At 40.2% G+C, this 12339-nt stretch overlaps 1 protein-coding gene across 1 annotated transcript; it reads right to left on the reverse strand.

Moving 5' to 3' along the window:
• Window positions 1-2052: 2052 nt before the first annotated feature.
• Window positions 2053-10975, reverse strand: shtn2 (shootin 2). The gene is given in 18 exon segments (XM_020619726.1): window positions 2053-2342; window positions 2492-2642; window positions 2753-2806; window positions 2901-2921; window positions 3054-3151; window positions 3407-3465; window positions 3679-3713; window positions 3716-3792; window positions 4150-4303; window positions 4394-4534; window positions 6585-6679; window positions 6996-7077; window positions 7173-7270; window positions 7518-7713; window positions 8348-8442; window positions 8693-8753; window positions 9113-9162; window positions 10860-10975. Coding segments are annotated over 18 exon segments (1650 nt in total). The 5' UTR covers window positions 10894-10975; the 3' UTR covers window positions 2053-2193.
• Window positions 10976-12339: the final 1364 nt, after the last annotated feature.

Consider the following 12339-nt stretch of genomic DNA (forward strand, 5'->3'; position numbering starts at 1 on the left):
GCTGAGGAGAATAAAAAAAAAGAAGGACCGCCCTTCAAAAAAGACAGCTTTGTTTTGGTTGTAGCGCCACGTGTGGTTGGGAGGGAAGTGCAGTAGTCTGACGTTTAAGACCACGTATTCAGCTGGTTTATAACATGCACTGTTTGAGTTTTGTTATGTAATTGTCCTTAAATTTAATTTTATTTTTTTATGCCCTGCCACCATAGTAGGCCAAACTGTATGCTGACTCTATATAGACACATTTACGTCACAATCAGTCACCTTTATTTGGCCAGGTATGTTACACACAAGGAATTTGTTTCCGGTACAGAACCAAGGCAGCCATCTGCGGCACCAACTCAACCAATGGCTCTAACCATTTGGGGCAACTTGGGGGTTCAGTGTCTTGCCCAAGGACACTTCGACATGTGGACTGCTGGCACCAAGATTCAAACCCCCGACTCTCCGGTTGGGAGATGACTGCTCCACCCACTGATCCACAGACAGCCCCACATAATAGATATTTCATATTTACACCACAAATAACGTTTGTGTAATTGATTATCTGATTGGATTTTGAAGCATCTTTCTGCATATATTTGCATATTAATAAGGGGGCCCTGACTTCCCAGAAATTGCTGTAACTCCTGCCTGGTTTTTGAATCCCTGAAAATAGCTTCAGTTAAATCATCTATGAGTATGTAACCAGGTGCAGGTGTACTACAGCTGCCTGCAAAGGGTGGGGTCAATGACATATCAACAAAGTGATCTCTAAGCAAGGTAAGACACTGTGCATCCCCTTTGGGACACAGTGTTAAGTCTTTTCTAAAAAACAGCACAAAGTCAAGTGACAGAAAACATTAACCCAGATGTGGCCTATCTAAGCCATGGTTAGAGCTGGTTGAACTGATGTCCCATGGAAAGCACAGTACCTTCAGTTTCAAAGAGAAAAGAGACACTTCATTCCCACAGTGTCTTGTTCTAGTAAATTTTAAAAGGTGTAGCATGTGGTGCTTCAGGTCATGGTTGTCACTCCATCAAATGTCTTTTGGTTTAATTGTGATGTGCATAGTCCAACACTAACCTGATTTTTAGATATCAAAGGAAAGGTTGTTAAAAAGCTCTTGTGTTATTAACACATTCTTACTATTATCATTATCAGAATAATATATCAGAATACCAGAGAGTTTCAGGATGTGCTCTCTGTCTTTCTCTCTCACAAACACACACACAGGCTCTCATGTGCATGGAGTCAATAACATGGAGGGAGCAGCACACAGCACATCTCAAATGTTACCACCTTTGAGACTGAGAAGGAAAACAATAAAAAATGTATGCTTCTGAGTGAAAAGGGAGACCTTATAGTAAAAAGAGCTAAATAAAATGAATGTATAATGTGAAACAGTGTGAAGACACTAAAATGGTGCCAGAGTTAAAGGTGAGAGTAATTTCATCCCCTTTTCAAATGCTTTTAAAAAAGGCAGAAAGACAGCGTGTGTGTTCATTCATGTGTGCACACATATATACAGTGTCTGCATGTAGGTGAGAAAACAAAAGGCGACCTGCTGCATTTAAAGATACTTTTGGGAGGGAGTGCGCCAGTCACCTGAGGCTCTTATCTCAACAACACCTCTGGGCTTGTGGGTGTGAGAGCTTTTAATGTGCCTAAATAAATGGTGGCCTCCATCTTTCTGCTGGATTGAGCTTTAAGATGCCTCAGGAGAGAAGTGGGCAAGGGTATTCATGTAACCTAAGCCTAAGTGTTTTTTTTTTTCAGTAGCTCAGGCTCTATTTCATCTATATTCTGTAAAAATTCTCCAACTTGCACTTAGATCAGCGAAAACCTTGGCACAAAAAGATGTTAGACATTAAACACAGCTGAATGAGCTCCATTTCCTTTGACACGCAACAAGTTCTTGTTTTTTTTTTTAAGCAAACTTGGGTTGAATAGCATTTGAAGATACTTTTCTTTGTTTTTATGTGGCCATGAGTGTGAGATTTGCTGTTTGCAATATAATAACTAGGAGCTTACAATAAATACTCAGAACTGTGTTTGATCCAGAGGTTTTTTGGTAACCTTTTTAATAGAGACGTGACATTTTACCACAGAAATTGTGCTTTCATGTATTAATTTGATTGAAAAATATGGAGCATTACAGTGGTGTTTAAATGTGAGAAGTCTCATATTTCATCCTGTGACTGCTCTCAGTTTTCTTAGCTGTCGACCAGTGCTGATGCTCTGATACGAGAGTCTCTCAACTCCCTGTTCTGTTTCAGCCTTCGGAGCACAGGAGCGCTGCTGATGTCGCCTGCCCATGGAGCATCTCCTGCTGCCGGGACGTGTTGTGCACCTGACTGGGGGTCTAACGAAGAGATCACCAGTATGAATTCACAAAATGAGAACTAAAGATGGGCTACACCAGCTTCCCACAGTGATATAATAGAGCACCCAGTTCTGATTATAAATACTGCATAGGTTAAAATATTTTTGAGCAGTGACAGGGTAACATACTCTGTGTTTGGGATGAGAAGGAAGTGTCCTGGTTCTCTGCCATTGCTCTCCTTCTCCTCTGGAGCACCAACAGGAGCTCTGCCTCACCCACATTTCGGCCAATTCCCCTCCTGGATGGTACTCTGTGGTGGTGCTGACGCTTCATGTTGTCCTGATGTGTTAGGTGTTGGTTATTACAATATTGCAGTATACTATGTTTAAGTACAGCTCAACAGTATACACACTATTAAAACAAGAGAAATTTGGTTTTTAAAATATTACCAGCATTCCTTTCAACTCCAGAACAGCAGATTTTCTGTTTTCACTCCTCTGGTCCTGCATGAAGATTTGGGATTTGGAAATGTCTTGTTGGAACAGTGTCACTGCGGTTTTAGAATAAACACCAGAGGGAACAACCAAACTTACTGACCTTCCATGAGCTGTCGTCCTCCTGTGAGCAGAGACATTCAGTGATAGTTAGTTTGGTATTTATTACTTTGGATTGTGCTCTTACTGTTAAATTCAGTTTGCATTCACTGGGAATTGCAGACAAACTAAGCCTCTGCGAATACAGTTTGTCTACCTGTAATCTCTGGGTGGGCCTTAAGACAATGCCTTTCCTTATTCTCGCCATCATTTCATCCACTGCTTTTGACTTTAGATCCAACAAGGGTGATGGTTCTTAAAGATTAGAAATGGATTACATAAATACATACATACACAAAGAATAGAAAACATTTTGGTGCTGCACTGATGCAGAAAGCCTGTTTCTTCTTTGTACTTCCTGAAGACAAACTCAAAGCCAAATTATGTGTAAATTCAGTCAAAGATGAGCAAATGCTAAGCATAAAAATGCAAATTAATGATCAAGATTGAACACAAATCCTGATGTGAAATACTCCACACACACACAAAGAAAGAAAATGAAAGGCTCACTGTTTGGATCTCCTTTAATGGTTCCAGCTTTCTTCCTGCTCCTCAGGAAATCAAGTGGACTAGGCAGAGAGAGCGAGAAGTCACACAGATCATGTACAGTGGACTGGTGTTTAACTTAAAGTCATTGCTTCTTATGGCGTAAAAAGCCTGTGAAACAGTATTTAAGATTCTTAACAGAACACAAGGGTTAAACAACTGTGAAATTAAGATTGTCCACTGAAACTCCCCACCTTTTCAGTGGCAGAGGAAGCTCTGGCATTAGTTTCACATACTTGCTGACAGGAGTGGTGGGTGGAGGAAGAGGCGGAGGAGGAGGTGGAGCAGGAATTTCATCTTTGGTTCATCATTTGTATCCCCCCTGTTTATTGTTTCTTGTAACTGGTTCACTACAAAGTAAGACAGTAAAAGACACTGTAGCCAGGAGACAACTGAGACGAGATTTTGTAGACATTACAGTGCAAGCACAGCGACTCAGAAGTGTTTATAAGCAATGACAAGCTCAATTTAAAATAGGAAGTATTTCAATTGGACTTCTGAACACAGCTTAGGGAAACTTTCATGATATGCTCACACCATCTTGTGAGTTGTTTGGACTCAGGAAATATGGAGATGAGGAAAAGTTTGTAGGGGCTTTTAAAATGTGTCCCCTACAGAGATTTTTGAAGCTTGGTCTCAATGTTCATCCATTGCTTGTCACTGTGTAAACTGTGTTTGCTAATAAACGCATTTATTTCTGCAGCTACCTTCTTCCTGGAGCCGGGTGACAGTGCCGTTAGCATCAGACAGCTGAGTTTCCAAAGCCTTCCTCTCCTCCTCACTCTTTTCCAGCTGATTTTTGAGGTTCTGCAGCTCAGACAGAACAGTGCATTCTTCCACAGCACTCTGACTCTGTTTTACCTGAATAAAAGGATGAAAAATTGAGATACAGGACATATACTGAAGGCATACCAGTATCATAACATTCTTCTTCATGACATCTACACACACCTGGTTCTGGCAGTAGCGTTGTATATTGCTCAGGGCTGTGCTGATGTTTGATATCTCTTCCAGCACCTGCTGCAGCTGCAGGTCAGTCTCTGGGCTCTGCATCGTGTTCTGTCCATCGACCACATTGTGCTGCACCAACATCTGACAAAACAAATCAAATCTTGTTTCACCTTTTTGACATCTTGCACACATCTCTACTATTATGTGCTTCTCTGAAAATTGAAACAAAATGCATCAGTGACAATGAGCCACAGATAGAGGAAGAATAAAGTGAAAGCTGAGTGGCTGGTTCTTAATTTTCTCCCCCGCAGGAGACTGTCACAATACAGAGAAAATGTTTTCAAGCAATGTTTTACTGAACAATGACTTGGAAACCTTGTTATTGAAGGAGACTAACAATGCAAACAGGATAATTTAGATGTGAGATAAAGCATAATTTTACCAGCATTATGATAAATGGCTTGTAAGGAAAAGTGAAAACTGTCAGGCTTTGCCTTGATTCACAATACACCAGTATTAAATAATTGGGGTTTGGAGCTCATAAATGATCTGAGCACTCCAAACAAATTCTCCAAAAAATTTTTTTTATTTTTATTTGTGATGTTTCGAGTTGTATACAATATGTTCTGTAGGGGAAAAAAATGAAATACTATATCTACAAAGGGAAAATGGTTTGTGACCCATGCACCATTTCAACACCAATTACAACTGATAAATAAAAGGCAGACCACTGTGATGCACTTAACATGGGACCAATAAAATAGGCCATAAATATGAAAAAACACAAAAAAACTAGCTTCTTCGGGTGTATTTTGTGTGAATGTTATGTTCCTACATGATGATTTCAAAACCTTTTTATGTCGCCATTAATATAATTCTGGTGGAAATATTTAAATTCGATTTTTTTAAAATATTCATAGCCAGAAAGATACATTTTAAATATACTGTCCCACAGCAATATCAGAATCAACCTAAAAAAGCCTATGTGTAATTTGAGTGTAGCATTAAAAGACCCTGATTCCCAGAAACAATACAGAGGAACCGACCTTACTCGTTCATAACCTGTCTATATGGTGGGTTTGTATAAACATTTCTTGGGAACAGGAAGTGTGAAAACAAGTGGTTTTCATTTCTGTGTTTTTGCCATCAGGACACACCGAAGCAGCAGGTTTAGTGAGCTCTGTATCAGAACATGCAGCACGAGTCTCCACACTGCAAATTACACCGCTCTAATCTCTGGTCTCCCTTCAGCAAAGACCAATTTTCACACAGCAATTAGCACAATTATTTCATACATATAAACACACAGGCCCAATCACACACTGCAACACAAAGAGACAAACACACACACACACACACACACACACAAACTCCAAATTGTTTCCTGTTTGAGGCCCTGCATCATTATACCAGCATGCATCACGAAGAAGAGGTGTGAATGGTTGGTGTTTTCAAAACACATGAAAACAGACAAATAGTAGTGCACACAAGAGGCATTCAGCACAGGGGGGTCTTTTGCCATGAATCGAGAGTAAAGGGGCTGAATTGTGTGAACAGTTGGGGGTCCTTTTCACAGGTAAGGACCCCTGTGAGGCAGCCTATTGTGCGCCTGTCCTGTAAATGGAGGACACTGCGCACAAAGGCAACAATTGCTATATGCTCAGCAAAACATAAAGGTGTCAGGCAAAGACAGGTTGTGCTTAAAGACCACTATTCTCCTTCAGCAGCAGTGATGACCATTAATTATGGGGAAGGGAGGGGCTAAATGGGCAGGGAACAGAGATGTTTTTGAAAGAGGAGACCTTCATTATCGGAGCAGCTGGGGCAGCAAAACACTGTGCTGTGTGTCTGTGTGTGTTTGGGTATGTGGATTTTAAGTAAATTGGTGTTTTTCCTCCATGTGGTTGAGTGTGTGTCTGCCTTTGTCTTGTGTGTGTGGACACCTCGCCTCACAGAAAGAGGCCAGGATTGACCAAAGTGTCATCAGTGTGAAAACAGAGAATGGAGCCCCCTTCTCCTGTCCCGCCCCATCAGCTTCCAGCCCCCACCCCCATCCAAGTGTCTGTTAGCCTGAAGGCCAGCGCTAACACTCCCGCTGCCTTCCTGTGGCACGACCTGTCACCCTGACTGTCTATAGGTGTGAATGTATGACAGAAATCTTCATGCCATACTGGATGCCACATGCTCACACCTGGTGGGCGAAGACTTCAGCGTGCTGCCGGAGGTCCTCCTCCAACTCCAGCTTCAGAGACATGTCTGTGAACTCCTCGGTGACAAGCTGGGAGACTGTGCACGCACACACACACACAGAAATAAGAAACACACACAATTAAGTTGCATTTGTAAAAGCCTTCAGAGCATTCATGATGTTTTTGACTAAAAACTCATTTTTAATTGCATAATAGATAATTACTGTGCAAACATTTTTTTAAAAATGTGAAAAATATTTACATATTATAATTGATTAATTGTGTTAATTCTTTTATAATGTAAAAATGCTATATTTTCTTAATCAATTGTCCCAGTAATGAATATTTGCTGCTTTTCTGTTTTATGTACACTAAAGGGTCAGTTCACCCAAATTATGCAAAGTAAGACTTACCTCGTTTGATTTTATTCATGGTCTTGCTCTGTTTATTCATTTTCCTCAGCAAGGCCTCTTTCTCTTCGACTTCCAGAGCTAGCTGTGACAAAAAGCCTCTGATAAGGCACACTGGTATACACACATACTGTACATACAAACACGTACACACACTCACACACGCACACAGTAGTATACCTGCTCTCTGAGGTGGTCTTGCTCTTTGGTCATATCTTCTATTTGCTGCTCGAGCTGCAGCTTCTCAGCCAACAGGCCATCCACTGATGCCTGCAGCTCTAACACACAGCCATAATGTAATATATCATAATGATTATTGTGAGACACCAGGAACAACAGTTGCTAAAATACCTCTTATTTTTAAGGTTACCATTGGAATTCATATCATATATATATGTGTGTTTGTCTGTGTTTAACTATTTGTTTCAGTTTGCTGTACCAGAAGGTTAAAAAAAAGGAAAAAAAAACTTTATAACCCGTGATCCATGATTGCATAATCATGGATCACGAGTAGCACTAGCTAACCTGTGATCTTGGCTTGACTCTCCAGCAGCAGTGACTCCACATCACTACTGTCCTCCCCAAAATCAACCACATCAGTGTTGACTGTGGGGTCATTCTGCGGGTCACAGGTCACAGCAACCAGGTTTTCAGGCAGCTCAGGGATGAATGGCATCAGCATCTGGCTCCTCCTCTTCAGGGTTTTGTTCTCTTTGGTCACCTAGGCAACAGAGAAGATGATGGTGAGTGTGGAGGTGGATGCTGTTGGTGTTATTCAACTTTGTTAGTGTAAAAATGCCAAACAAAGGCAAAGTGGCATTAGGATATACAGTATCTGTGAGGAACAGGATGTGAAGCTGCTTTACACACCACTTACTTAACATGGCAGGATCAGAAAGGAACGGATAAAAGAAGGAGCATACAACAGGAAAAGGAAGCACAGAAAATGAAACGGCAGGAAAGGTAGTTGGAGTGAGGAAGGAAGGAAGGAAAGGGCAAGTGGGACAGGACAGGGAAGGAAAAGAATAGGCAAGAAAACAGTAATAAAGGAGATAGGAAAGGACATAAAAGGGTATAGGAATGAAAATGATATAGGATAAACATATGTCCTGGTATCACATAGGAAAGGAAATGAAAGGAAATGACATAGAAAATCCACAGACAGACAAGAAATGATAGGAAAGGAAAGGACAAATGAATGGACATATGACAGAGAAGGAAAAAAATGAAAAGACAGGAAGAGAAATGAAACAGGAACTTGCATAGGGTACGACAGAACATTAGAGTAAAAAGTAGAGCAAAGGAAAGGAAGGGTATGGAAAAGGGAAGAAGGAACAGGAAAGGATCAACACCACCTCGACAGCCAGTGCCTCAGCACTCTCCCTGCATGAGCGTTCAATCTGGAACTGGATCTCCAGGACATCCATCTCTTTCAAGAGCTGATTGGAGACTGGAAATAAAGAATGTTGTTAGTCAGAGTTATGATAGATTTCAATTAAAATTGCACAGAATCGACTTAACACTCAATAAATATTATTGAAACCCTTTCTGGCTACATTAGTTTTCCTTTCTTCTTTTAATCTCTCTACTAACATGCACTGAAGTTTCTAGGATGCCTTGTGGTGGGCTGGCACCCAGTGCATGCTGGGATATGAACATGGAGCAGGTGAAGAAAACAAACAAATTAAATGAATTCTCACCTTCCTCCAATTTAGCCAGCTTATGTTTGACGTCATCTCTCTGCTTTTCCAGGATCTTATACTAACAATCAAATAAAACAAAGAAGCAAAACAGGACAAAGATGAATCACAACAACACAATGTGTCTGATGTTGTTTCATTGTTTTTTCTATTATTAGCTGGTTGAGGGACCTAAATGCCTTTTGTTCTTGTTAATCAAGTCTGCGCATGTGTACATTTTAGAGCATTTTTAATTTTGTTTAATGTTTTCATTTTCTTTTGGCCTGACATCTCTTTTTTCAACAAGGCCATGGGAGAAGGGTACAGTACATCTGCTGCGCAGGATATTTAGTGTTTCCTCTAGTGCTGATTGTCTCTGATGCACATTAGAAAGCAGCATTAATTAAAAGATAATTTACTGCCTGTCACTACCAGCAATACCTGAAAATCCCCCTCATCTTCGGAAGAATAGTCGCTCTCTTCATCAGACTCTGTGAGGAAAAAAAAAAAGATAATTTTATCTTTATGCAACAGGCAGATTGTCAGATGGGCTGTGGTATCAGAGAACATGCTCAGTGGGATGCGAGACAACCAGCAAGGTTTACTGCTTGTGAGTGCTAGAGGAACTTCACAAGGCCATGTGAGGGAGGCCAGGCAGAGAAATGCAGGAAGTGAAATCGCACAAGGATCACAAATACACGTTTCATTTCCAGTGAATCATAATTCTCCAGCTGCCACTTCACTTTAAGCATTTTGAAACATCTTCCCTTTCTTCCTGAGGAGAACAATGATACCACTCTCATATCCTGTTAAAACTACAGTGTGTCTGTTTTACTCTCTCTGTCTTTTCACATGAACAAGAAGGTCGATCTCATTACCTTAAACCTGATCCCGGCTTTGTTTCCAGTCACTGGGCTAAGCTAAGCTGCTATCAATCTTCTTAGCTTTATAAAAGAAAATGAACTATTGTTTTGAGTATGAAACTAGAACCAGTAGATGATTAGCTTAGCTTTGTGTAAAGACTGGAAACAGGGGATATAGCTAGCTAACCTGGCTATGTCCAAAATGAAAACATCTGCCTACCACTAGCTCTAAAGCTCACGTTATAATATGTCTGAGTGATACCAAGTGTAAGAATGACAGTTTGAGGTTTTACAGGGGAAGCTGTGGTTACGCTAATATTACCAGCTGCTGGGTGTACAATAGCTTCATAGTGGACAGGAGAGTGGTAGAGGATGACATTACTTAAGTCTTGGCAAAAAATAAAATTAATGTGCTACAAAAGTCTTGTGAGCTAACTCCACACCCCCAGATATTTTTCATTTTCAAACTACAAATCTGAAGTAAATATACGTAGACCTATACAGTGACTTTAATGTGTAAAATTTATGTCATTGCCCTTTAAATGTCAGAAATTAATATATGTGGTAACATAATCCAATCAGGATATCTGAAGAATACCAACATTTAAAAAAAAATCACAAAACCTGCTGTCAAAAAAATAATCAAACACACAAAATAAAGACATTCTGTTGTTAGTACTAAAGGCTTTATTCTATTATAAAGCCACGTCCGGTTCTTTCAACCAGGAACTCAGTGAGACGAAGCAGACCACTTGAGTATATAAAAAAATATAACCGTGCTGGTTATAGGCAAGAATTAACATTACACGTCCAGGCATCTTCCACCCCCAAAGCTGCTCGCAGGCAGCCCGGAAGAAGAAAGACCCTGAACCAAGAAACCTATACAATATTAATCCTTCTGGGCTAGCCCCATCCTACACAGGCCACGTCAAACCGTGACGGCACCTGATATGCCAGCTTGGCAGCTGAGCAGAGCAGCCTAGATGCAGCCTGCAGAACTCATGACAATGAACTGAGCATTTAACAGCCTGAGCTAGACATCCTGGCTACACTAACATTTTCTAATACAACAGATCTCTAATCAATATCTATCTAACTAAGAAATTACCTAACAGTACAAAGGTTATATGGGACCTTTTATGCAGTGAATCCATAATATTCAAGAAACATTCACTTAGGAACAAACATGCTAAGCTAAACCCTCTTGTTTGTCTTTTTTGCTCATAACAAATAACTTATTTAGATGAAATCATTTTGAAACTGCAAAAGTCATCATGTGACTGAGTAGTTAAGCACCACTTTGTATCCACATTGTGAAGTCTTACCTGGAATGGCACCATCCTCACCTTCAACCCACATCCTGCTTGTTTTTCAGGTTTTTATTTCCTTAGTAAACTAAATAAAGTTGCACATTCCAGAGCAAACAAGAACCTGTTTTTTCTCTAGGCAGCACTCAGCTTATTATGAAGGAAGCAAGTAGGAATTTCTGCTCAACCCCTCCCAACAGCCACTATTTAAAAAAGAGGAACTTTTTTCTTACATTGGCCAAATCTTAATCACAGTTTAGTGTAGATTTACTGTCTAATAAGAAAGTTTTAATACATATGTTTTTGGCTGTCCAAAGCTACACTTATGTAAATATTTCTTAAATTTGCTTTTGACCCCCTACAAATTGCCTTATCATACAGTGAAAAGAGGGAAATGCAGCCTCTGTCCATGCATGTGGTCTCTAGGGGACGACACTGTCTCTCTACAACAAGATCAATGTCACTCAAGCAGCTGGGGCAAGGAGCTCATGACCTTTGACACATTAGACCCCTGCCATGTGAGAACCAAATCGTGGGAGGCAGTGATAATGCTGATGACACATTCCTCCACTCTGAATAATTTAAAAATGTTTTAATTTGTTATCCCTCATTCCTGAGTTATTTATTCACCTGCCTTGCAGGCGTTGATTTCAAAAACCCGTTCAGGGTTCAGCACTTCTTGCCTTTGCCTCTGAGCGGTAGGAGTGCTTGGAGCTCCAGATGGGTGGGATTTGGTCAGTCAGGGTAAAAAGGAAAACAAGGAATGAATAGGTGGGCTGAATCCCAAGCTTACTGGTTCATAACAAAGAAGCAAATCTTTAAAAATGAGTCAAAATATAATGTTTCACTTATAGAAAGAGCTCAGTAAAACAGCTGGGCACTTTAGGCAAATATTACACAAACAGGAGTGGGGACTATTTTCAGCTGTGGATTAATACCCATTTGGTGCTCTAATAAGTATTTATGGAAGCAGGATGGAGCATGTGGGATCAAATCAAAACAAACAGCGCTCATTTTCACTGTAATGAAGGAACATGTCACCCAGTGCGACGGTGTCACTTATAGTGTCAGTTCAGTTGTATTAAACGTGGCTGGGTTATATTCTCAGATGTGTATTTTCAGGTGAGTGAAGGACTTCTATCCTTTGCACTTGCAAACAGAGGCTCATTAGCAATTAATGCAATTAACACCTATCACTATTACTATTAATAAAACAATATAATGATGCTTTGGTTTGTGGAATAACTTCACACAGATTATTGCACTGACAACACAGAAATGTCCACATGGTGCTTAATGTCAATAAAATGCAGACATTTTTTTCAAACTTTCACATTCTGTGCTGCCACATACCCATTTTTAATGGCAGCCTTGGATAACTGCTTAATAAACTGAAAAAAGACAATGGCTAAAAGGTTTGCAATACAAATGTGGCGCAATAAAAGAGATAATCAAAAGATCTCATTCAGGTTTTTTGCTTTGAAATAACCTTCAACAT

Source organism: Monopterus albus, unplaced genomic scaffold (assembly GCF_001952655.1).
Source record: "Monopterus albus unplaced genomic scaffold, M_albus_1.0 scaffold225.1, whole genome shotgun sequence".
NCBI classification, from domain to species: Eukaryota; Metazoa; Chordata; class Actinopteri; order Synbranchiformes; family Synbranchidae; genus Monopterus; species Monopterus albus.